The sequence below is a fragment of the Plectropomus leopardus genome, chromosome 21, assembly GCF_026936395.1.
Source record: "Plectropomus leopardus strain MGB_pleo_1.0 chromosome 21, ASM2693639v1, whole genome shotgun sequence".
NCBI lineage: Eukaryota > Metazoa > Chordata > Actinopteri > Perciformes > Serranidae > Plectropomus > Plectropomus leopardus.
In genome coordinates, this window is record NC_142196.1 from 775,833 (window position 1) to 803,235 (window position 27,403).

The 27,403-nt window shown below is 40.7% G+C and overlaps 1 protein-coding gene across 1 annotated transcript in view; it reads right to left on the reverse strand.

The window, feature by feature from the left end:
• The window catches only part of palmdb (palmdelphin b), a 106,870-nt gene extending 84,939 nt beyond the window's left edge, over window positions 1-21,931 (reverse strand). The window contains exons 1-2 of the mRNA XM_088071811.1: window positions 21,731-21,931; window positions 2,209-2,258 (exon numbers count right to left, since the gene is read on the reverse strand). Coding sequence (XP_087927937.1) covers window positions 2,209-2,253 — 45 coding nt within the window. The 5' untranslated portion in view covers window positions 2,254-2,258; window positions 21,731-21,931. The remainder of the gene's footprint in view (window positions 1-2,208; window positions 2,259-21,730) is intronic.
• Between the last annotated feature and the right edge of the window lie 5,472 nt (window positions 21,932-27,403).

Below are 27,403 nucleotides of genomic sequence, written 5' to 3' on the forward strand. Positions count from 1 at the left end.
TCTCTGAGCTCTGGAAAGAGCAGCAGTATGAGAGAGCTGGGAGAAGGAAGTCAGTGACCTCAAACCTGCCTCAGCCAACTTAATGGCCTAACAAGCAGAATGGGACAACATGTGATCAGCAAAGGTGGAGGAGGTAAACTCCAAAGTCAAAACTCTGCAAGACGACCACAAAAGAGAGTTGCGCCAAGTTCGCCTGGAAAAGGACAATCTGGTTGCACAATTAACCACCAAAAAGAATGCTCTTGAGGCCAAAATCTTAGACTGCGAGACCAAGTTTCAAGAAAAAGACATAGATCATTCACAGCTAAGCAGAGTGGACAGTAAGACTTACTGCTGTGGAAGCTCGTATGAGGCCTGAGCCGGCTGCAAAGGAGGAGAGCTTTGTCAGAGAAGGTTGGCACAACATAGTCTGCCAAATGGAAGACATCATCAAGCACCTGATATAGCAAGACACCAACCTCCAGGAGTGTCAAGTCAGTCTCCAGGAGCTAGAGAAAGCCAGGTGAAGGTTATCAAACTCCTGACTGAGAAAGCCTCCAGGAGCTGCTGAAGATCAGCAGTAAGAAGGAGGAGGAGTTGCACCAGAAAACTGGTCAAATGGATGAGGAAATCAAGCTCGTGACGCAGGACAACATGAACCTCCAGGAGCTTGCCAAGAAAAAGGCAATGATGAGGAAGGAGGAAGAGAAGGCAAAGATGCAGAAAGAAAAAAGGCTGAGGGAGGAGAGGGAGAAGAGGAAGGAGAGAAAGAAGAAAGAGAAAAAGGAAGATGAGAAAAGAAAGAGGGAGGAATTGAAAAGACAGAAAAAAGAAATGGCAGAGAGGGAAAAGAGAAAGAGGAAGGAGAAGGAAGAAAGGGAGAAGAAACATAACAACATAATAATTTTTTTTTGACGCATATTGAATTCAGGAGAAAGACAAGATATTTAATGTTCAAACTGATAAACTTCATTGTTTTTTGTTTTTTGGTTTAAACATATACATATTCAGAATTCGATGCCTGCAACACATTCGTAAATAGCTAAGACGAGGGCAACAAAAAACTGGGAAAGTTATGAGATACTGAAAAAACACAGGGTAGATCCTGCTCAATTGTTAGATAGATCACATTTTGAGTCACTATATCTTAAAGAAAAATGTTGAACTTAGGGTCAACATGATTGAGCTATCTCTACCATTGGATTTAAGAACATTATGTTAAAACAATTCACTAGATGATAACTATTAATCAAATCGATTGATAGGCTATAAAATGTCATCAAAATATATGCAATATGATCTATGATCTTTGACTGAGGATAAAATGCATTTGGTATTGTTTGACGTGAGCAAAGTTTTTATGTTTTTCTTCAAATAACGATTAATTGATCATTAATTTTACCAATTAATCGATTATGGAAAGTGCTTACAATTTGCAACCCTATTAGACATCAATGAGTCTTTTAACAGTAGGCCTTTGCAGTTTGCCTCTTACAGGAAATTATTAACCAAAAAAAAAAATCACACCAGACATGAGGGTGCTGGGTTGGGATTTTCAAGATTTGAAATATTTATGAAGTTATCTTCAATATTTTTGAAGATAAGAAACAAACAAAAAAGTATTATTTAGTGTGTTGAAACTGATATAACTCATCAACAGAGGCACTCACAGTGATTCTGACTTTTGGGGGAAAAATTTCAGTGTTGCCATTCAAATGAGACCATGCATGTACATAAAAAGTGGAACAAGAACAAATTTCAGTTTACTTTGGGTGTGTATTTTAGGTGAATTTAGGTACATTTCATAGGACATGTTAGCAAGTAAATTTCATCCAATATTTTCATGAGGTATGATATGGGGCACGTTATGACTTTCTATTGTCAGCATGACTCGATATTAAAATTAAAAGTAGTTACATTATTTGTGCAAAAACAGCTTACCTGATTCAGTAAAAGCAGCAGTTTAACAGCCTTGTTTTGGTTAAGAGAGTTATGTTAAGTCATGCAACTGTGATGTAATTCTTTTATAGCCAATTTTTAGCTTTTTACTTTTTACTGTTGATTGCATTTAAGATTAAAAAAATTATTTAAATTTTGTTAATCTGTGGAGATTATCTTTAACAAGTAGCTGAAGTCATCCAATCAAAGCATCCCTCTACATGTGTCACCAATATGATTTGTATCCTTGCTTCCTCCTGTTAGTGCCAGAAGAACAGGACCAGTCCTTACCGTGATGGCCTGCAGCCTTTCCTTTAGCAGGTCAGCCTCCTCCATGATGCCTACAGGACAGACACAGAATGACAGAGAATGAATGACGAGGAGGAAGTGAGAGGACACATCAAAATCTAAAAAAAAATCTATATTTATTTTAAATAGGCAAAGAGCTCCTACCTCAAGACCCTTAATGTAAAAGCACGCAAGCAAGTGACAAACAACAATGTAACAATAATAATGGAGCTTAAGCAGAAGTGGAGCCAAAAGAACCTGAAAAATTTCAATGACAACCTGCCATGTCAACAGATGAGAAAATACTTCAAACGTTTTACATAGTTTGACTTTGACTGAAAGACACGTGGAGACTTACTGTGAGACTGTGAGTAACATGTGAATGCAGCAGTTCGTGTTCATGTCATATAAAGTAATAATAATAATACGCTATTGTGACTATTTATTAATGTTAATACTACATATGGGGGAGCTATTTGTCAAAAGGTTACTTTGACATGTAGACTGAAGGAGTCTCTCAGCACAGGCTGCAGTACAAGAGACAGAGCACAGCAAAGCCTGGCTCACTGTGGCTCACTGTGGCTCCATAGGACAGAACCAGGCAGAGAGGACCAGGGGTCTGTGCGGTCCATGCCCACTGTGACTGTCCTCTAGTGTCCACACAGCCCTGTGTGGAGCCTGTTGTGTTTAAGATTGTTACCCCGTCCACTGTATCCACATGTCCACATGTATTACCCCTACCTAAACATGACCCAAACCCTCTAAGGAACTGTAGGTTATTTTTTTCAGAGGAGGGCAGTGGCTAGGGTGATTTTTCTTTTATCTCGACACTCACTAAAGCTCTAAATGTTTTTCCTAATTAATCACCCTCCCTCCATAAAAAACGTTTACTGATGAAAGATGAAAAAAAATTACACCACAGCCACCCCGGCCTCTGATAAATAAAGTACAGTCCCTTAGCAGCCGTAGAGACAGCCCCTCAGTCAGCAGCAGTAGCAGTTTGAATAAAGCCAGTGCAGACCTCATCTCCCCAGGTTAGGCCGAGCGCTGCTGCCTGCTGTGACAGCCCTGCCTGGGTTAGCAGGTTAGCTCTGGCTGAATTCAGCTGCTACAGGGTGTCCGTATCCTCTGTGGCCACTCTCATCACGGCAAACGTTTCTCAGCCGTTCTAAGCCGTTTCTAAGCCAGGTGAGGCAGCGATGAACCGCTGTGTAAAAACTCGCAATGTACACAGAAAAACACTGGAAAATAACTTAATCTACAGAAATAATCAAAGTCTGAAACATGCTGAAACACGGAAGCGGGGCAGGAGAGGCGGGGTTCGCCTGAGGTTACGGCGACAGAAAATGAGCCACCTCCCGCTACCAACTATCATTCTGGCGAATGTGCAGTCCCTCAGCAATAAAACGGATGAGCTTCAAGCCAACGTGCTCCATCTACGTGAGTACAGAAATGAGTGTGTCCTGGCCCTGACTGAAACCTGGCTTTCCAACAAAGACTGTGACACGGACTTAATGATTGATGGTTTCAGGGTTCCTGTGCGCACAGACAGAGAGAATGACGTAACAGGGAAATCACAAGGAGGCGGGGTTTGCCTCTATGTCAACAAGCAGTGGTGCAATAATATTACCTTCAGAAAAACAATATGTACTCCAGACATTGAATTACTGGTGGTGTCAGTCCGCCCGTTTTACCTCTCTCTCACTGTGGTATACATATATCCCAAAGCCAACGCCAAAAATGCTGCTTATTAAATCAGCCAATCTACTGAGAGACGACAGTCAAAGATATCACATTGGGCCCCACCGCCACAGGCCATGCCACTACAGTAGTTTTTAAAGTATCTAAAATTGACTTCACATTACAAATTATAACAGAACCAAACCATTACATGAAAACAGATGGGGGAGGGGGCAACAGAGACTTTTTTTGGCCAGTTAGTAAAGACAAAGAAATTGTTGGTATTATTTAGGATGTTCTAAATAAAAACTTAATGATGAGAGCCTTTTAATTTTCTACTGAAAGAGAGAAAATCTTCATATTCTAATATTTTGTAGAGCCCCTATAATCATCCTGAATTTGCACATTGCATATTTGCTCGACTGTTAACTTTTGTATAGTCCATGCTAAATATTTTTTGCACATCTCTGCACAAACATTTTCATCCCTTTCAGTGTGCCCATTGTATGTTCATTGTTTGCACCAAAACCTAAGCAAATCTCTTACAAGTGAAAACCTGCTTGACAATAAATCTTTTTAGATCGTGATTCTGATTCTGATGTGATTCTTTCTTTTCCATACAGCGCCACACCAGTCAAAATAAATTGCAGTTTGTGTTTTGAGGTAATGAAGGCACATGTCAGCCAGTGCAACAGTGTGGCTCACTGATGTGTTGGGAGTGCACCAGACAATGGAGTCCTATGGCACAGAGGAAGAAGATATATCAGCCTTTGATACACACACACACACACACACTACTTCTTAGTGGATAGTGTTGGTGTGAGAAACATAAAAAATACGCTGTATTTGAGAACTTGCATCGCTTTGCCTCACATCCACTAACAATGTGGAGGACCAGCGACTCAGTGTTCTGCTATGTTTAATAACTGTTTTTGTTGATGAAGTCTGGTGTTTTTGATGTTGGCTACAGTTTCCCTTGGAAAAGGCTGTCTGACAGAAAGGTAAAGTGATGGAAATGTAAATATAGCGTATGCTTAAACTGGTAAAGTGACTAAAAGCTAACTAATTGAGGCTATGTTAACTCTGCACCATTACATTTTATGTACATGATGTTAGGATTTTCTATCAGAGAGTAGATGAAGAATTAAACAATATAATTCAGTCTAAACAACAGGTCCAACCAAGTAGTTTGATTGGACAAGAAGCATTGTGTGAGTGCTGATAAAAGTATAACAGGGACTTTTAATTAAGCAATATCACACGAGAGGGAGTGATGTTGTCCTCGTGTATCATCATGGCTGTGATTTGTTCATAGGCACGAGACTGGAGATATTCACAGCCGTGATGATATACAGCACAACACACGACATCGAGTGTGATATTGCTTTCATACAACAGTTCTACAAGTGTCTTTTCTTTGTTAATAGTAACAAGCGACAACAGATTATGATTTGTTTGTTTATTTAATGATTTTTTTTGGCTCCGCCGCCACAAATAGTTCTGCAATTGCTGGACGCAACAGCTGTTGCCTAGCAACACATAAACATTTTCCTGAACAGTGCTCGCTAATCTGTGTTAGCTCAGTCTTCATTTTATGCACGGAGCAGCTGCTTAGTATCATGAACATTTATCTTTATGTTTTCAGTGAAATCAGAGTCTGTTAACAGACACTTTGGCAGCCTGTGTGATTCAGATGAGTTAGTTTGATCAGATTGATTGTGAGTCCGCTCGCTGCCGTGATCTCCATTACCTAGAGTACTGTATCAGACAGCGTTTGTGTGTGTGTCAGTGTCTCAGGCTGTGTTTAGTGTCAGACGAGTGTGTCCCTGTCTCACTGCACATCGATGTAACGGCGGTTTACTGAAACCTGTCCGTCACAGCTGCCCCCTCCTAGGCTTTCTCATAACTTTTAGTAACCCCAATGCTACGTAAACAGCGCCAACTAGCTGTTTGAACCTGTGCTTACACCATACTATAAACATATCCCACTTTAAAAACATATCCCACTTTAACACTAATTAACGGATTTCGAATGGTTGTGACGCAGATTAATACATTGCAGAGTTAAAAGTTAACAGTCCCAGTGATGTTGTACTGCTATTTCAGCTAGCATGGAATGCCTCTCGACCAATCAAATTGCTTGGTCGGAACTAACTGTTGTATAATTAAGCAACATCACACCAGAGGGAGTGATGTTGTGCTCGTATATCATTAGGGCTGTGATTCGGTCGTAGGCACAAGGCCGCAGGCTAATTGCTGAAGATATAAGATACAATATATTAGATATAATATAATAATATAATAGATATAAGATAAGCAACAACAGATTATGATTTGTTTGTTTATTTAATGATTTTTTTGGCTCTGCCAACACAAATAGTTCCGCAACCACTGGAGACAGCTGTTGCCTAGCAACACAAACATTTTGTGTTGCTTGCTAATCGGTATTAGCTCAGTCTGCATTTTATGCACAAAGCAGCTGATTAGTATCATGAACATTTATCTCTGTGTTTTCAATGGAATCAGAGTCTGGTAACAGACACTGTGAGATTCAGATGAGTTAGTCTGATCAGACAGTTCGTCACTGCAGTGTGTCCGCTCACTGCCGTGATCTCCGTCACCTCGAGTCCCATATCAGCCAGCATGTGTGTATGTATGTGTGTCTCAGGCTGTTGACAGTATCAGATGGGTGTGTCCCTGTCTCACTGCACATCCTTGTAACATCTGTAACAGCTGGTTTACCCCCAGTGAGTAGCAGTTTACCAAAACCCGCCCATCAAAGCTGCTCCCTCCTGGGATTCCTTATAACTTTTAGTAACTTCAGTGCATGTACAGTCAGCTTAAACCACGCTTAAAAATCCCCATCCTTTGTTGCTTGCCCCCAACTCCTCCCTCTCCTCTTTTCTTCTCTCCTCCCTCAACCTGACCAACTGACAGCTACGTGAACAGCGCCAACTAGCTATTTCAACCTATGCTTACACCATACTATAAACATATCCCACTTTCACTCTAACACTAATTAACGGCTTTTGAATGGTTGTGACGCAGAGTGATACATGCAGAGTTAAAAGTTAACAGTCCCAGTGATGTTGTACTCCTATATCAGCACTCATGGTATGCCTCTCGACCAGTCAAATTGCATGATTGGAACTAACTGTTGTATCATCCTGCATGTATCACTCCACCTCACAGGAGTTCTGAACCGTTAATTATCTTACATCAGGGACTGTCATCACAAACTTTGCACCACAAAGATGAGCAGAAAAAGTTATCAGACAGAGGACAAAAGGGAAGAAAAGAAGCCTGGATACTTCACTGCAAACATCCAGGTATGCTAGGTTTCACTGTTTGCTGTCTGTTAACTCATCAGCATCACACAATGCCACCAAACCGACTATCAACAGACTTTTGTTTCACAAACATACAGATAAATGAACAGGACACAAAGTGGCTGGCCTGCAGTAACGTGTAGGTGTCGATCCACGCAAAGTAGCAAGCAGTGTGCAAGAACGTTTATGTGTTGTTTGGCAACAGCCCAGTCCAGTTGCCTGCAGCCTCATGCCCACGACTGAATCACAGATGTCCTGATATTCAGAAAGCAGCACTCTCTCTCATGTGATATTGCATAATTGATTTGTATTTTATACAGTAAATTGACACAAACATACTGTGACAGGATGTTTACTTCCAGTTTGTCAAAGTTCAACTGAACAGTTTGTGTTCGTGCAACCAGTCATTACCAGAGTACATTCTAACACACAATATGGATGTGCATATATCAGCCTTGACAGTTAGGGAGCCAGAAAGAGAAGTAGCATGGCTGTGTCACATGATCCAAGCCTGAGGAATGGCACAATGACACAATGTAAGGAATGTACTATGACTGTGGTGCTGTTCTGTATTGATGATTACTCAAGGTTAACATGCAGCTAACTATCTGCACAGGGGGGACAGAAATCTCTCATGGTGCTGTCTGAAAACACATCTAGGGCCACGTGAAGGAGGACTCAGCAAGCCAAGCAAGCAGTAATAGTGAAGTGCTGGAAAAAAACAGAGAGGCAGAAAGGGAACCCACTTGTTCTCATTTCAAGTCGTCACATGTTGCTGCTTTGCAGCGGACTTCTGCGCCTACCCATTACGTTTTAGATATTCGTCTGGGGTTGATTTTCTGGGATGGCACTACCATGATGTCAACATAAGCAGATGGTGGGATGACACTGCTTGTTGTTATGTGTAGACAACACAAGAGCATAGCAGCTAATGCTAGGACGTCAACAAAGGCACATGCTGGCACCGATGGTTAGGATAAGGGGAAGGAGGCACATGGTAAAGTGTAGAAAAAAACATCACAAACAGACGTGAAGTGAACAACAGACTCCTGAAAAAAAATCTGGAGTTTTGGGGGTTGAAATTGCATTAGAGAGAAAGGGAACCAAAGAAGCTGACTTGTAACAAACAGATTGTTTTTCAAGTTGGAAGCTTTGTCTTTTCCCTGCCCTCTCCTATCCTTCTCCCTTTGCCTACAATTTCCTCTCCTTGCCTCCCCTCATCTCCTTCCTCATCTGTTCCTCCTTTCTATGTCCCCTCTCTGTGTCTCTATGCAAACAAACACTTGAAAATGCAGTAAACGGACTGCATTTGTAAAGCGCTTCTCCAGTCTTCTGATTACTCGAAGTTTTTTTATACTACATGTGACATTAACCCATTCACACACACATTCACACATTGGTGTCTGAGGCTACTGTACAAGGTGCCACCTGGTACTCAGTAACAATTCACCCATAATCACACAGCATCAGAAGCAATTTCGGGTCCAGTATCTTGGACGGGTATGTCAACATGTTGAGTGGAGGAGCCTGGGATTGAACAACCAACCCTCTGATTGGTGGATGACCCACTCTACCTCTAAGCCACAGCTGCCCCATAAGCAGGTTTTTTTCTAATATAAGGGGCGTTGGAGGGGAATGCAGATGCAGTACAACCATCAAGGTACAAGAACCAGCTCTTCGTTTGACCCCCCAGGGATGCTGACCAATGACTCATTTAGAGATTTACAATGGCCTGCAGACAACAACGATCAAATAAGAAGACCTCTTCTTTCAGCCGTGGCCACCAAACCAGACCACTGACCCAAACCACCTGTGATCCCTCAACATCTCAAGAGCCACAGATTCAAAGTCCAACTCACCCCAGTGTGAACTTTATGTAACACTTAGATAAATATCCCCCAACACTGGCCATAACTCTTATGTCGCCTCTAAGAGCCAGTGATCCACTCAAACTTGCTGACATCAACTTTGATCTCACTGCAAACTCAGATCTATGGTTTGAATTCCATTTTAGGGACATTCATACAGTGTATTAGAATGTTTGTGTGTGTTTCTGTAACCATATGTTTTCTTCTGTTATACTGTAATTTCTCTGCCCTGAAGATAGGAAGTGATAACATCCAGCCATTCAGCAGCATTTTATGTGCACGTGAAGAGTGGCTTTTTGCGTCTTACACCATAAGCACAGTCACAGTGCTATTTCATGAATTTGGAACGAGAACAGGCTGATATGTCAGTTCCTTTGTATCCTCCTCTTTCCTCTCTCTAAATGCGGATGTTTTTGCAGGCCTTTGAATACAGCACTGGTGGAACTCTTCATGAGTTTTTTTCCTCAGCAGCAGTTTGTGGAGTTTGCATTGTGGGGTGGATAATTGATTTGTTGATCGAATCAGAGGCTAATTAAGACTTTTGATATTGGACTTGATCAAATTCATACTGAAATTGAACTGAAACTGAACTCAGCCCTTTGGGGTGTGCTTTGTGAATGGGCAACAATGAACTTTGACTTGATTAATCAGCAAAAGGCTTATTGTTTTCTCTGACCTCTTGACACATCCGCAGCTAACACACAGGTTATCTCTAGCTTGACTGGCCATGTGCGGGAGTACACACCTCTGGTTTGCTCCATCAACTCCATTTCACTGTATTCTGTTATAAACTTGTTATCACTTAGAGAAGATTGAGATCAGCTGACTGGCAGGGACAGGGCAGGCTCCTGGAAATACATACTGGAGGAGGCAACATGATCCTCAGTGATAAATCAGCAGGGACATGTTTATTTATTTGGTGCCAGTGTTCACGCTGCTCGTAGCACCTGAGGTGGCTAAATGTCATCCTGTTCATGTTCACTGCTGCCTGCTTCCTCACAGGGGATACACGAGTTCATGTGCAGTTACAAGGTAGTGGCGTTCACACTGACTACATCAACGCTATCTGTGGCATTTTTAGCATCTCTTTGTCAAGGTAAATGTAATGCATGAAGCTGTGGTGAAGAGATGGCAGCCTGTGTCTTGCAGCCCCCCCCACCCCCCTTTATATGCACTTTCACACAAAAGCAGCTGACAGCGGCATGATTTTGCTCCAGTGTGTGGTTATACACCCGCGATCTAAAGAGGCATGACAGGTGTGACTTTACACAGACACACACACACACACACACACACACACACAGAAACATCTGTCTCTAGTGTGACACACTTAACCTCTCTGTTATATGACAGCTGATCTCGTTCTCTGCTCGGAGGGTAAGGAGCTCCCGAACCTCAATGTTTTAACAGTGGACATTTATGGCCGCAATTCTTCTTTGAATTAGCCGCTATGCTAAAGGCTGCTTTATAAATCTCCTGTGGTGGGTCGCATGCATAAACACACTCTAAAAACATCACACACATACTTCCCACGGTCACGTCGTTCCAGTGTTACGTTTTCCACAGACCTCTGCGCTGTTACTATTTCCATTCCCGGCTTAGAGGCGAGACCAGTCTGCCTCTCCTTTCTGGATCGGATGTTATGTACAGAATGGCGAAAGTATAACAGCATGATATTCCCACCTTGAACAGGCAGTAATGACCTGTGCAGCCACATCTTGCCCCTCTCTTTCAAGTCAAGCCATTTCAGTGTCCGTGTGAGGAGCGCCATATCACAATGTTAAAACCTGCACCCCAGGTAAGGGCCTTCTAAATTCTCCTCACTGGCTCTGATGTATGTGACAAAGAAAACTTTGGACCGAAAGATTTTTTTTTTAAGTATTTGATGTATTTTATGCCAATATCAGCGCTGGAAATGCATTAGAACATAATCACAAAAAAGTGTTTAAGTCATCATGATAAAAAAAATTAAAAAAAAGGCCAAAACTGGATGCAACTACACTCCCTACCTCTGGCCAATATCAAAACTGTCATCTGTATCTGAGGTCCTGGGGAAAAAAAAGTTCTGTTACAACCCAGCCAACGTTTATATTTGGGGCCCATGTGGGTAGTAAATCGGCTAAAAAAATGGGCCCCATATAGGAGTGTCCACAGGTTCCAAAATGGTCTCATTGTTTACCCATGGGCCCGAGATAACATGCACATTTTGGCACCAAAGTACCCAGCTTACCCTTGCGTAACCCATGTGGGGCCCACCTCAGTAAATACACCCATGCGGGCAATAAGCATAGGGCCATTTTGGAACCTGTAAGCATATAGGGCCCATTTTCCAGCCAATTTACGACCAACATGGGCCCCACATACAGACGTTGGTTGGGAAAATAGATCCCAGCATTTTGGATTAATTCTCCTCAGGTTTCAGTCCTGAGTTTACTTTGAATGGTCTTATCAGATATTGAAGCAAGTCCATAAAATGTTTTCACAATTGACTCATAAACCCCAAAATCACAGCTTGAAGCTATATGATATTTAAGTGTTGTCATGGTAAACTTAAAGTCGTACCTGGTGTTAAATGCACAATAACGTACATATAAGTAGATATCTTTGAATTTATTTTATGCTGTTTGATGTGTGCATTTAAAAGCTGCAGTACGCTTCACCAGTGACCATGAGTGTACGTGCGGGCCAGTACAGCCTGGCCTGCTCCTCAGCACTCCCTGGAGCCAGAATGGCCAGAATGGCCAGACTGTGATGGAAATGTGATGTTGAGACACCGCTGATGAAATAATAATAGGACTTTGTTTTGAGATTTGAATTGGCTTATATATTTGAAAGGTGCTCATGGCGTAGCACACACATAAATAACACTGCTGGCTTGAATAGAGTGGATCTTTAAATAGCATGTGATATAAGTGAAATTGCACGTTCATTTCTACAATCTGGATTCTATTCATCATCTCACCATCTGTGTTGCCAGTTTCCCCTCTTTGCAATACACGCCTACACATGGGTCAGACTTTCCGTACAGGTGCAAACATTCGGGCAGACTACATACATGGGACACATGGGACACAGGCATTTTGGCTGTCAGTGAGTGACGGTGTCTTTTCCTGCAGAGACTCTCTTTATTTGCTATGTTTGAAACGTTTATGGGTGTGTACCCCCACAAGGTTGTGGTGAGGTTTGGACTTTACAGCTTTTCTCAGTTGCTTTGGTACATTTCTCAGATCAGACCTGAATTTCTCAAAACTTCTTGTTAAAACTTCACATCATTGTGTCACTTGTGCACATCAAAATAGCAGTTTCTCATTTCTTTGAACAAGTTGCAAATGCTTTGGTACATTCATGCAAATGATTATGTACAATTCTCTGCTGTTTCCTACATTTTCAATTGCTCATGTCATGTTGATCAAAATGTATTATAATGGGTTGAATAGTCTCACCCCCCACAACATTTAGGCATTAGTTCATCGCATAAGTCTTTACATGCAAAATGGTTGAACAAGTTGTCATAATATGTCAAGCATATTTGTACACATTTCCATTAGACTTTTTTTTCTAAATCTGTCCTGAATTGGTAAATTGCTCCCAGGTGAATCTTGACTTTCTCTAACGAAGGGGAATGTGTGAGGCATTAGATCAACCAATGATCAACCGGTTTTCTGAATTAGCTCAAAGGTGCATCTCATGAACCATCAACTGGCAAATATATATATATATAGCCGGAGCACAACACAATGTTACAATGTCTGACAATGGAAGGACAAAGAATTGGACAGGGTCAAGAGCCAGAGAGAAGAGGAAGAAGAAGAGGAGTGAAGCTGTGTGGCGGAGGAGTTGGGAGGCAAAACAGGGGAAGAGGCAGAAGAGGCCGAGGACATATGCACGTTGCTGATGAGATAAGAGCCATACTTGTAGACCATGTTCTCAATTTATGGGCTTACAGTGGCTGAGGCTGGTCGAAGGGTGCAGCCAAATGTTGGAAGAGCAACTGTGCCCTCAATCATTCAGACTTTTTGTCGACAGAACATGTAATCTAACAATAGGCACTGTACTGTAATACTGTATACTTTCTGTAATTCCTACAGCACTGCATGTCCAGTTTTCCCCTAAGGAAATTGTCCTATGTTTACATTTCTATTTTTGTTTTTTTGTTTTTTTTCTTTCTGCTATGCAGTGCTGTCTTTTCTTATCTGTATCACAATGACATGGTCTGTCAACAAATTACAGTATAAACAGTAAAAGCATAAATGTAAATCTTGTCCAGTCTCTTGCAATCAATCTCCCACATACACTGAGGTGTAACTTACAATTTACGATAATTGTCATCAAAACTTTAGCCATAGTTAACATCAGAACATCCCTCCAGAGTACAGTATTATATTGACAACATGACTAAGCAAATCTTATCCGAACACAATGACACAAGGACTTGTCATTCTGATGGCACTGACATGTTCATAGACACAGATATTTACTTTTGAGAGATGCGCTAAGGATTTTGAGCAAGAGACTGTCTTTTGCAGGTAATCCATGGTGTTTTGCTATTTGTATGAATTGTTTTGAGAAATGCACTTACAGTTTAGCAAATGTCGAGGATGATTCAAGAAATGTACCAAAGCGACTGAAAAAAACTGTAAAAAAGGTGAGAAATAAGGTACCAGACTAGAAGAAGCAGACATTCAAGACTCAAAAGGCCATAAAAAAAACCAAATATGGCATGCAATATTCCAAAATATAAACAACAATCCTGCATAATATAGCTTTGTCTTAATCAGATATTAAGTATATGGATTTAGTTTAAGAAGGGATCACCTGTTGCTTGAGGGTAAAGATACCATAAGTACATGCGGACAGGGTGAATGGACATGTCCTTGACAGTCCTCATTGTATATAGTACTGTAGCCAAGAAGGAGCAGGGGGATCACATGAACTCCAGTCATGTCACTGCACATCTGTTGTAAATACCATATTGTATTCAGATAGGCACTTATATTTTTACGCATTCATGCTCAGCCCTCCACACACCCACACACATAGCAACTAAAATCAGCCCTCCACCCACACACAGCCCAGGCACATGAGTCATGTCACACAGGGAACACATGCTCATCTGCATGCATTTCAGCCTGTAGTCAGAAAGTACTGCTTAAGTACAACTGTTGGGAATTATGTAATCTGTACTGCTATAAAATACATAATCAAATACAATTACCACGACATTTTGGTCACAGGGAATCCAAAACAGGTTCAGAAACACACAACCAACGTTGTCTTTATCCAATCCCAGTTCACATATTGAAACTCTGGCTGTTTTAAAACTGAGTTTTCTTCATGCTCATTTTCTGCAAAGAGTAAAATCTGCCATAATTACTGTGTATACTATGCTATTTGTATGTAAACGCCTAAAGAAAGCGTCACATCTTCAAAGTAAAACCAAAATCTACATGAATCTCCAGAGGAAACATTTGCTGCTTCAATAACTTTTCTCCATCTCAAAGAAATAAATAAGCAGACAGATAGACAGATGGATAGATAAATAGATAGATAAATAGACAGATAGATAAATAGATAATCTTCTTACTTGGAAATAGCTGTGCTCATAGGCTTCTCTGAGGTTTCAAAGCTCTGAGAACAGATAATAAAAACAGAGTTGAGGCAGTTTAAGTTTTCGTTTGTATCTTACTTACTGTTATCTCAAGCTGATTATTTCATACAAATAAAGATGCAGACAGAGAGGAAAAAATAATGGTGAATGGTCAAAATTTCGATGTAATACTGAGCTAAATGTCTCAGAGAAAAAGGCTGGACAAAGACTTTTTTAAATTAATTTTACTACTCGCCTTTTTCCATTAGAAGATAGTACCAGCTTAGTGTAGCTGGTCGTCATAGCGACGCCATGGGACACTCCCACTTTGGGGAGGCCCATTTTCTGGTGTGCACCATGATTTCAACACGTAACATTCATAAAGTGTGCGGCAGCGCGCGGTCAATAACAAGGTTATTGTGAAAAAGTTTTTACTAATACCATGGATGTATTATACCCGCCGGTAACATTTCCTCTCTCTCTCTGTCGGATGATAAGGAGTTCAGGTGACTGCGTAAATGTAGGAAGTTGAGTGCAGCACTGCTTCACGCACAGATGGCCGCAGAGTCTCACCAGCAAGGTGAGGAACGTTTGCACCTCCCCTAGCGACCACAGTTCCGTTTACCATTTTGGGAAATAAAAAAAATTATACAAAACTGCAGCCGCTACAATAGCTTAGCTGTTTGTGCTGTTCAGGGTGTTCCGTGCGTGTCGTGCATTGATGATGCAAAAAAAGGCAAGTAGAGTAGAGTAGAGCTGGTACTATGTAGTGGAAAAGCACCATATGTTATATAGCAGGACTTTCCTATCACACCAATTACAAGCCAGTCCAACAAGACTGTTGTCAGTGGTAATGACAGCATGAGTCATTTATTCAAATGTCCAGTGGAGGAATGCACAGGCAAATACTGTACATTTTACTCCACTTTATTTGCTACAGTCACAGACTGCATTTTTTTTTTTTTAAAACCCCTCCTGTCCAGTGAAAATCATGATTCTCCAGATATGTTGATCATGAATGTTGGTGATAAACTGTATAACATTTCTACAAATTATGTTTGTAAGAAATTGCTTTCATGAATGCATTGTGGTGACACCATAGTTCCTGCCTGGAATATGTTCAAACAATACAACTTTGAGTTAATGATAAACTATATTTATGTATCATGCTGGAATCGCAGAGAGGTGGTCAGTGTGGACAGTGGACATCACCAGTGCAGAACTTTAACATCAGAGTGGTGGCTTTGTGTCCTGACTCCTGTCTGTTGTCCAGTTCAGGCAACAAAAGCAGTTTGATAATGTTTGGAAAAGATTGTGATTTTGGTTAAATGTTGACACAATAATAAATAAGTAATGCAGTAATGACTACGAGTAGATAGTATATTGCTAGATTGCCTTTTTTAGAGGAAAATAAATGAAATACCTTATCACAGAACATTTTGCTGATATGTTCATTTTTGTTACTTGTCAGTACATTAATTAGCAACATTGTTCATTATGTTCATAGAAAACGTATTTTACTCCACGTTACACTCTCCTCAAAAACAGATTTGTTGTGTCAGATGAGTTGTATGCAATCATATTTTCTAGGAGACAGGGCTGAACTGAAGAATGAAGTGTTTCTTTATGAATTGTGAAAATTCTTTAGGGCTCTCTTTCTGACTTTTTAAACATACATGATTCTCACTAGACAGCCATGCTACAAACGTACAGATATCTTATAGAATGTGATGCATTACTGTAGATTAAACTACCCAGCAGAATATGAAGGTGTTAAATGAGCACAGCCTTAAACATTTATAGCTAGAAAATGCAATGTACACATTAATGCAAAAAAAAATGAATCTAAAAAAAAAAAACATATATGATATTGAAACACCAACATTTTACTAATGACTGCCTCTACTTTTCATACTTTATGTTCATTTTGCTGATAATACTTGCACACGAAAACAGATAAGCCTGTTTCAAGCTGCAAACCTCACTGTAGATGGCAGAGGTCTGTGCTGCCATCATATACATCCCGACATGTGGACAAAGAATTCTTTTCATTAATTTCTATCTTGCTTATACTATACTACACTGCATTCATGGTGGTGCTGCTTTGTTTTATCTAATCTGTGAGCTTTCAGAAAACATGCACAAATATGGATGAAATGAGGTAGACAACAGACACAAGGCTCCATACATCTCTGTCTGACTTTCCATATGTAACATTGAGCATAAATGAGCCCATACATTCTTAACATGTCTCATTTATCCAGTCAGATACTCAGTACTTCCAATTAAAAAAAAAACAAAAAAAAAAACAAAAGCAAAACTTCAAATTTCAAACTTCAGTAATGCAGTCTGGCTTTAAGGAGAGCAGGATAGATCCACAGAGAGGCATGTGGAGGCATGGAGAAAGCACGTTGAGAAAGCAAAAGTTTTCTTCACATATTAAAGGTTACATAGAATGACTAATTGACATATGGTCAGATGGTCATTTTGTAACTTTTACTAGTGGAGTATTTACACTGTGTGGTATGGCTACTTGCCTGTATTGTATTTATGCTTTTACCTAAGTCAGGAATCTTAAATACTCTTCCCCATTAAGAAATGAAGTATTTTTTATTATGATTCTGAAAATGTATTACCATACCCTGTGTCTATGTTTAACTTTAACAAACCTGCAGTGTACGTTATGACTCTTGGTCAGTCACAGAGGTGGATGTAGTGGTGTTGTTGAGGTAGAATGGTCAGCTGTGGATAAGTTAAAAAGTGAGTCTTTGGCATAGGAAACTTCCTCACCTCAAAGAAGTACTTTTTGGACCTCATCCTAACCAGACATGGCAGAGATGGCACATCAGCAACTAGTCAAATATGTAGGTTGTTGCAACCATCAAATGTAAAGGCTAACTCTGGACTGTTGTAATGTACAAGCTGCATGCTAGCTGTAAGCTTGTTGTTAGCTTATTGGAATGTGTATGCTTGTGTTCAGACCAGCCTCTAACTGGACAATAAGATTTCGGATTTGTCCTTCCGTCTCTCTATTGGAGACACAAGGAGTTACATAATATTCATCTTTGGATCTCAGTAAAGGAGCAAGCAAGCATGCAGTGGCATATGCTGAGGAATTTTGGACATTACAAAGTGTCTGCTGCAAGCATATCATAGAGAGTTGTCCTTTGGTTCTCGGGTAGTTTGACTGTAAAATGATGTAATTTCTAAGTAAGAAAACTAAATAAGCAGAAAAAACAGAAATGTATGAATTGCTTTTGCCCGTAAGGAAGGAAAGTAAGAGAGAGGCTGAAGGTAATGCTGCTGGTCAACCTGTCCATCTGTTGACACCCTGAAGGCTTGATCCCTGCCTGCTAAAAATAGAACCGCTGCCTGGATCACAGCTGGAGCAGCATGACACTGTGTGCATCTGACAGTCTGCATGTGTGTTTGCAGCAGGTGACACATTGATCCTTAAAAAAAGTGGTGGGAAGAAAACCCTCAACACTTGTCAGTCACACTGGGTAAACATATGGTCAGACATGTTGCCAGATGTGACCTGCAGTCAAACACATAAGACACACATTTAGACATAAACCAGTGAGCCAACTGAAAAGAGCTAAAGAAAAGCTGCTGTCTAGTTAATGTTATGCTAGAAAACCTGAGAAGCTGCACCTAGACTGATGCAATGGCCGGATCGAGCAGGGACACCAGGAAGAAAAGAGATAGGGCTAAATGCTACAGGCACATGCTAATGGAGGACAAAGCCAAGGGAGTCAACACCAGACTGTGGAGGCCATTACAGCTACAGTAATTACAGTGCTCTGGTTTGCCAAAGGTACAGTCACAGTACAACACAAGCTGTTTGGGCAGTTTCCAACGCTTCTTGGGTCATAGACCCAAACTTCTCAACTGTTCCCATGGAAAGCTACCTCTCATTACAGTTCATCTAATGCTAGCTCACCTAGCACCACTGAGCTCGCTCATGTTACACCTCAGCTGAAAACGCCATTCATGTTTACATCTCGCACTGTCACGAGCACGAGCCTCCTGTCCATTCGTAGATGCACTCTTTCTTCTGCGTAGTGATACAGCTGCTAAATATAGTTTGCAAGAAAAAAAAAGTTCCCATGAAACTGTTCACAAGAAGGTCTGTGGATTATCTTCAGTAACTAGCTTTGAGCACCTCAAGCTGAGTGCCATCTTGCTCCATTATATTGGAGAAAAGGCAAGTATCTCTACGGCTGAAATAATTCAGTAGTTCATAAGAAAACAATATAAACTGATCTAGCACTACAGGTAAGAAAAAAAAAATGCATTTTTTAATTTTGGTGTGAACTATTTAACTAGTCACATTCAGAGGCATAGCTTTGAGATCAGTATTCTTGAAACAAATTTGTACAATATGTGTGACCATGTGTAAAGGAAAAAGTGTTTATTGCTTATCTGTTGCCAAATTTAAAAATCCTGCTATAACAGCCTTCTACTGGCTACATCCCACTGTCTCCCCTGATCTCTGTCCAAGACCTCTTTTCATATTTCTTTATCTTGACATAATGAATTGAACAAATTAGGGCACGTGCTTGAGGACAATCTGTCCTTTTTATGCATGGCTTAGTAACAGTGACTTCATACTGTGACTGTCTCAGGACCATCAGAATGTCATGCCATCTGGATGAGCTAAACCTACAGTGAGCTGTCTTTGGTTCAGAGTGCCTCTGTCATTGCGAGTTGCTGCTATTTTGAATTTTGGTTTGTCTGGCTTATATATACATATATATATATACATATATAGGTTACTCCTTGTGTCTCCAATAGAGCTATATTTTAGATAAATAAAAGGGTCAAAATATTGTCTGCTCATATTTTCAAGCGCTCCCCAAAGTCACTTTATTTTACTTCAACACAGAGGGGCTGTAATAGCGCTCCAGAAATAGATAGATACAGTTGTTAGCACCTCTCTCTCTACCTCACTTCAGTTAGCAGGTGTTAGTTAGGATGCCCACCCCTGTAGTTTTGAAAAGGCAGACATTGGGTTTTCCAGATGTCTTGTATTGTTTCCATTTAAATCCAAATGTCATCGCTCACCAACCATGACAAAAAGAAAAAAACAAAAACGTACTCCAGAGTTGTAATAAACAGCTCTTAACCTGACTGTTGTCAACATATGTTATTTCTGTAAAAATCACTTTACCCACAGTGGAACCCAGAGTTGGGAAAATGACACTTCTTCATTCAAAGATTTCCTGATTCACTGTAGTCAAGTAAAATCTTTTTGTGCAGACAGAGTTGGAGTAAAATCCCTTCAGGTCTATCTCTCAGAGCTCTGTCCATGATCCATGCTAGACTCACAATGACATGACCCCAATACCTCGCTGTCTGTCTGGCCATTCAGCCAACATCCTCCTCACTCCTAATCCCTGCTCTTCCGTCCTTCTTAATCTGATTTCTGATGGATTAACAGACACAGAGGCCTTAACTAGCCTACAGCATGGTCTGCTAAACACCAGTATCAGGGTGATACTGGCATTTAATTAACTCTCAGGTGATTTCCATATAGTGTTATCAACTTTAAATGGACATCTAGTTTTATTGTGCCATCCTGGGGATATTGCCACATTTGCTTTATTATTTCCAAGCCAAAAAACTACGAGTATCTTCAGTCATTGCAGAGTCATCAATAACTTCGCCTGATGAGCCACAATCAAATTTTTCAAACACAAGCTCAACATACTTTTTGTATTTGCTCAAGAATTTAATTTTTTTTTTAAATATTCAGTTTTTTAGTGTGCGAAATTAAATGATTAATGTCTTTCTCATAAGACATGTTTTTGGCCCCTCAGGGGCAGCAGAACAAGCTGAAAAACAACATTGACATATTTTTCTGATATGGCTTTTATTTGTGATTATATTAGTAATGTATCAACAAACAGTTGTCTGTTTACATATCCAGATACATGACATCATCGTTATATTTGGAGTTGTTTTTGTTGCCATCGTCCAAACTTTCAATATTTACTCTCCTGTCAGGCCTTGTTTGGTCCTGAACAACTCCTGATAAAATGATCTGGCTCTTCAGCTACTGGTGCCAGAAATAGTTCCAGCACTGAACTCCAAAACCATTAACTGTAAACCATAAACAATTACATGCAAGATGTTCATTCATGAGCTTTGGAGGTATTGGTAGGGGAACTTTTGGACAGAACCAAGCTGATTTCTGTCTCTATGATAAGCTCGGCCATCTCTGGATTTAACAGACATGAGATTGATATCTGCCTCAACATTGCACTCATAGAGAGAAAGCAATTAAGCATATTTCCAAACATGTAGCTTTTCCTTTATCTAGAAGGAAATCCTGGAATATGCTACTAAATATGTGAAGCAAAATGAATCATTTTCTGTATGAAACAATAAGTAAGTAGTACTTCAATTTATGCTGAATGTTCTTCATATGAAGACAGATATGTGAAAGTGAGCTCTCTATATACTTCCCTCCCAGTTTTTGCACGTGTGGAGATGTGGAAATGACTGGAATGAGTGGGAAGGAAAGAACACAGGGTGACTGGGTTTCTGCAGGCAGCCCAGAACAACAGCAGTTATGTGTAGTGAGTGTGTTGCTTTGCACATTACTTACACCCAAATACATGCAGATCAGTATGCTGAGAGCTCGTCAGTTTGACAGATTTTAGTGTTCTAACTGTGATTTCTGCAGAGCATGGAAATGATGAGATGTCATGCAGTGACGGCTGTTTGCTTGTGTGTGTGTTCATGTGTGAGTAAAAGTCTTGTTAGTTAAAGCCAGACCCCCGCTGGGAGGCTGCAAGAAGTCTACAGCTTAAAAGAATTAAGAGATTATAGAGTCAAAAGACCCTCATGGCTCATTTTAGCTTCTGTGACAACAAGTTACCTCAGGATAACGGACTGATGGTACGAGAGGAGATGACAACACAGTGGTAATCTCTTTCATCTAACAGGAGTATCTACCCCCTGAAAGCCCTCAGCTTCAAATATACAGTATCTTCTACATTAGTGTGGCAGAGGCAAACGCTAACAGTAACAGTCACATACGGATGTCTACTCACCAGGAGTGTGTGGTGTGAGTGTGTCCTCGAGCAGGTGGAAGCGCAGAACGTGAAGAAGGCAGAGCTCTCTCTCGCAGCGTATTCACATTACTGAGCCCGAGGTTGTGTTGGGAGATTGTGTAGGCTGAGAGAGATTCACACTGACTGGGAAGACTCTCCCCACTCTCTCTCTCTCTCTCTCTCTCTCTCGCTCTCTCTGTCTTCTTCTCTCTTGCTCTCTCTCTCTCTCTCTCTCTCTGTCTTTATCTGCTCTCTGTGATTCTGTCACACAGCCTAACCATGTGCCTGAAATGCCTCTGCCAAACAATTGCCTCACAAATGTGCAAGCACACACAAACACACACACACACACACACACACACACACACACACACACACACACACACATGCAACTGCACATTGGTGTGAAGGTCTCTTTCCCCGGTCCCACCTGCTCTGTCCTGCAAAGCCCTCTGACCCAGTACCAGGGGCCTCATGAGACATGAGCTCAAAAAATATATCTCATAATGAATTATAATATTACCTGTTTACACTGCTGCCATGAACAGCTTTGGGCCTGGGGAGACACAGAGGTTTGGCATGCATAGCATGATGATCAGTGCAGTGTAGTAGTAGTGTAGTGGTAACGTCTAATGTGAGATGTTTAAATAACCATCCTTAGTTAACACATTTGCTGCTTTGCAGTAGACTTCTGCGTCTACATATTGCATTGCTCTAGGTATCCTTCTGCATCTGCTGTTGACATTTCGGGATGCTGCTACTGTGATGTCAACACAAGCACATGGTGAGATTACGCTGAACATGGTTATGTTTAGGCAACAAAGCAAATGGCAACCAACGGTGGGACGTCAACAAACGCACATGCTGAAACAGATGGTTAGGATAAGGCAACAAAGGCTCATAGTAAGGTTAAGAAAAACATCAAATTAACACCAGAGGCAAACAATGGACTCCTACATGAAAGTCTAGGGTTGTTGGACCCATCCACCCTATAGGGACCTTTACATCGTTATCGGCAGTGTACCAACCATCTGTGTATCATGTGGACAATGCAGGTGCCATCCACTCAACCGGTGGCATATAAGAACTCCACAAATGTTTCTGTCTAGCAGGATTCTCAGCTGACGCCATCCAGCGGTGTCTCATGCAGACAGGATAGGTCGGGTTTGGCACCAGGAAACCAAGAGCTTGTAACAGACCTCTCTGCTGTGTGCAATAGAATGTTTGTATGTTTGTAATTGACAAGACTGATCTTCATTTGCTGCTGCTTTGCACGTCGGCATGCAAATGGAATGCAACTTCATACATTCAGCCAAGTTCTTTTCTTTAGTACAATACTGAGATACTTCAATGTTTTCTGCACTTCAGTGTTTCTATTTTATGCGTTGTTGCCACTAGTCCGGTCAGACCATCCTGATGATGTTAGCCTAAACATTGTGTTTGTTTCTCTGTATCAGGCTGTACTCGCTGCTGCCCCAAACACTTTCAGTGAGCAGGAATACTTGCCTTGACTGACAAAGTCCTTTGGCCAATCCTGACCTTAGCACTAGCCTCTACTTCATAAATATGTTGTTTGGGTAAATTGCATCTAAAAAACACAATTCATTTATATTCACTATTTGGATTTGTCTATTTGGATGTGTTCCTCATTTTCCTCAAGGTTTTTACGATAAACTGGCATGGTTGGCATATTTCTCCGTTTCTCATTTAGCAGCCAGCTGCCTCTGGACAGTTGAATAGCAGCTGTCAGTGTTCTTGTTTTCTGTCCGAAGCTTTGTGAACACTGTTCTGCAAGACAGCTTTGCAGCCTCTCGTATCTTCTGCTCCATTAGGCAATAAGTGACCAAACAACAGTGAACATGGATTTGAACCAGGAAACATCTTCTTTCTCGTCAAGACAGCCAACTGATAGATTAGGCTTTTGCCAAGCTGCCAAAAAGTATTTTCTTCTGAAAAACTCTGCAAGTGCATTCTCTTGTTTTATTGTTGTTGTGACTTAATTTCTGCAATAACTTCACTTATTTACTCTAACGTCAGAGGTAACATTTGTTGCCGTGAGAGCTGCCGTTACCATTCTGTAAGCCTGCATTTTACATCATCAACTACGACACAGTCCCTGATTGGTTGTTTATGTTGTAAACCATGGTGTGGGTCCCTGAATGGGCCAGAATGGATTGTAATTTCTGGAGAGCGTTTGGGCGGTAGAGAGTCCAGGCTGACACACAGAGAGAAACAGAACATTGAGCTCATGTCATCAGGATGGTCTCACCAGGCTGCCTTATAGCTTTGCTCCACCACATCTCAGAAGCTAATATTGTAATTTTGACTCCATTTAGCTGACACCTTTTTGTTACAAGTTACTTTACAGATATACCTGAAGATTAACTGGATAAAAAAAACAGACAAAAAATGATAACGTACTATTACTGATTTAACTACCCAGTAATACAGTCATTAAAATGAGCTCCACCCTTACCAGCTGCAACATTAATGTTCTGCATTATAATCCAATAATAAAAAGTATTCTGACAATTATCCACAATAAGTACACTTTGTACTTTAAGTATAATTTGATGCTAATACCTTTTTACTTCTACCTCAGTATGCAGGGATTAATAATTATGAAAACAATTAAGTATTGTTTTTGGATGTTAGCATTTCATAATTTTAACACAAATAGACTAAAAAGGTATTGGTACATAACCATGCTTTCTTATTTAAGTACTACAAAGGTACAGTTTGGTTTGCAGCACACAGCAAATTTCTATTTGTGAGTGTGTGTGTGTGTCTGTGTGTGTGTGTGTGTGTATGTGTATGTGTGTGTGTGTGTGTGTGTGTGTGTGTGTGTGTGTATTCAGCTGTCCATGCCTGTGTGTGTGTGTCCAGCTGTCCATGTCCATGATGGACATGCACAGACATCAGTGCTGACATACAATTAGTGTAGCACTCCTCCATATTTAGCTTCTAAGAATGCGAGCAGTGAAGTGTGGATGAGCAGATCTGTCTGTCTGCCTGTCGCTCTCTTTGTGACTCAACTCCAGTGCAGCTCAAACTGCTGCTCCTTTAACAATGTAAGAAACACTCAGTGTGAGCTATCAGGCTGTCACACAGCCATACATGTTATGCAGCAGCCATGAGTCTATGTAATAAGATGTCTTTGTTAGAAAATGGTGGTGGTGTATTTTTGAGTTCCTTTAGAAATCCATCTCTACCTAAAAGCTTTAATTGGAGAGCCTGCTGTTGTCATAGCAACATTACCCACTCCAAATCTGAACACTGTTGGTAGACAGACAGAGAGGAGCAATGCCTACCAGAGATCTGCTCCTCAGGCAGTATTTCTTCCAAACAGCAAATAGCTGTATATATCTAGTACAGTTTACTGTCAGTGCTGTTTAGAAAGATTACATCTCCGGATTCTAGTTTGTCTTTTTTTGGGGTTTATGGCGTGGGGTTGATACAATCAACTGAGGTGAATATAAAAGATACTGGAGACCCTTATTGGCATATTAGAAAGTGGACCAGGGGTTTGAGATTAAAAAGCCAGATATCCCAAAGATTTGATAACTAAGGACATAGTCACACTGACTGTAAGTGAAACTTTAGTGATTTTAACCAGATCTGTGTCACGCGGTGTGGGCAGTGTGCACAGATGAATGCTGTTTGTCACTAATGGTGTAAACTACAAACTAACAAAAATAACTCAACACCCAACATAAAACACCATGTTCTGTACAGACACATTATAAAATCTGACAGAAAATGACATTTGTGTTTCAGAACATAAATCAACAAACTTAACCACAAACTACTCTGTCCAGGCATGATGGCAATGTTGGCATCTCTACAATAAGTTGGCATCTGTCTGGGGGGAGATTGGCATTAACTAAATGTTTCTGTACATATTGTGTGGGATGCTAGCAAGCTAGCTTGTTTTACAAAGAGGAGATGGTTGTATGATATGGTGAAGAAGCTACAACAATGATATCTATAAGTTACCCACAAAAGTACTGTTGTGAATATGAATAATAATAATAATAATAAGGAAGTTCTCACCCATCTTTTTAGTGGTTAAGTCTCTGAGTGCACAGCTGATAGGTTTGTGGTTTGTTAACATGACATGCCAGAGTTCAATATTAACAGATCTAGTATGGAGGTGACCATATGACACGATGCAGCATGATATTCTGACGCTTGTATCTAGTAAGGACACAGTGTAAAATGACATAAAACAGGTGTGAAAGTGTGAGGGCATCTTGTAGATAGCAGGAGAGTGGCAAGGCAGAAGGTTGGGGAAGTGAGAGTGTGGCTGAAGAGAAGGCCTGAGCACAGAGGACGACTTGTGTCAGGTCTCTTTCATGAAGAGTATTCAGCGGTGAGGGGTCAGGTACCAGCAGACTGACTTAACTCAACCAAAGTCAACATAAACAGAATTTCAGAGCAGAATCTTCTGATCCCAGCATTACAGGAATTGACCAACCTTCTCAAACAGTAAGAATGGCATTTGTGGAGCGCCTTTCTAGTCTTCTGACCACTAAAGGCACCTCTGACATTCACCTATTCACAAACACATTCAAACACTCACACACCAGTAGGCACAGCTTTCAAATTAAATGTGGGGTTCAGTATCTGGCTAATGAAAACAAAACATGTGGAATGGAGGATCAAAAGATCCAACCTGTTCTTATTCTGAACTTTGGTCGGTTCTATTGTTACTTTGACAGTGCTTTTGGCATAAGAGGGTGATGCCAAACAGTATTGTTTTTGCCATAGGACTTCAGTTGAAAATGAGCCATTTGGATAACACTGCCACATTTATGCTGATGCTGTGAGATAAACAAGAAATAAAATAATAAGAAAATAAAACCAGTGGTTTATAATACTATCTCACCACAGGGTTTGTTCAGTAGAGCTTTTTAAGGGTGTCAGGATCTTCCTTAAGAGAGGTTATCTGAGTAATTGTTTCCACTTATCTAGGTCTTCTCATCTATGTTAGCCTAAACAAGGGGACTGAAAGCTTCCAGGTTTGGAGATGCTTTAAATGATCTTGTGAACATGATCAATACAATCCAATCTAAAGATACCATCAGAGCACCAATGATGCAAAGAGCAAAGTACCTCTACCTTACCCATTCATCCATAGCAGTCATTTTCATCATTTCATCCCTATCCTCATTTTCATTATCAACACACCAGTACTACTCTAGTGCTGTTAGGCTGGCACTTCCGTTTCCATGGCAACCACTCAAGTGAAGTAGAGTGTCTTAGCTGCTCCAGTCTAAAGATAGAGCCCTTATAAACACACCAGTTGGGCAGCCCAAAATCAGTGATCGTTACAAGCAAAGACAGAGAAAGAGTGGCACTGAAAAACTGGCACACACTGGAGGACAAAAAGATGCTTTTTACCACTCTTATATGATCATCCCCATGGGCTGTGTGGATTATGAGAGGGTGATTTTCTAGGGCAGATTTCACACCCAACTGTCCAAATTATGATTTATCGTACATACTTATCCGTGATCTACCTCTTATTATAACCTCATCTGCTGCAATACATACATGTTGCCAATATCAAAATGGCTGCTGTGTTTTGCTTACTTTATGCAGGCTACTGTCAACTGACTGTGGATATCCTGTGCAACTGTCAGACTCTCATTCTCTGCAACATCCATCTTG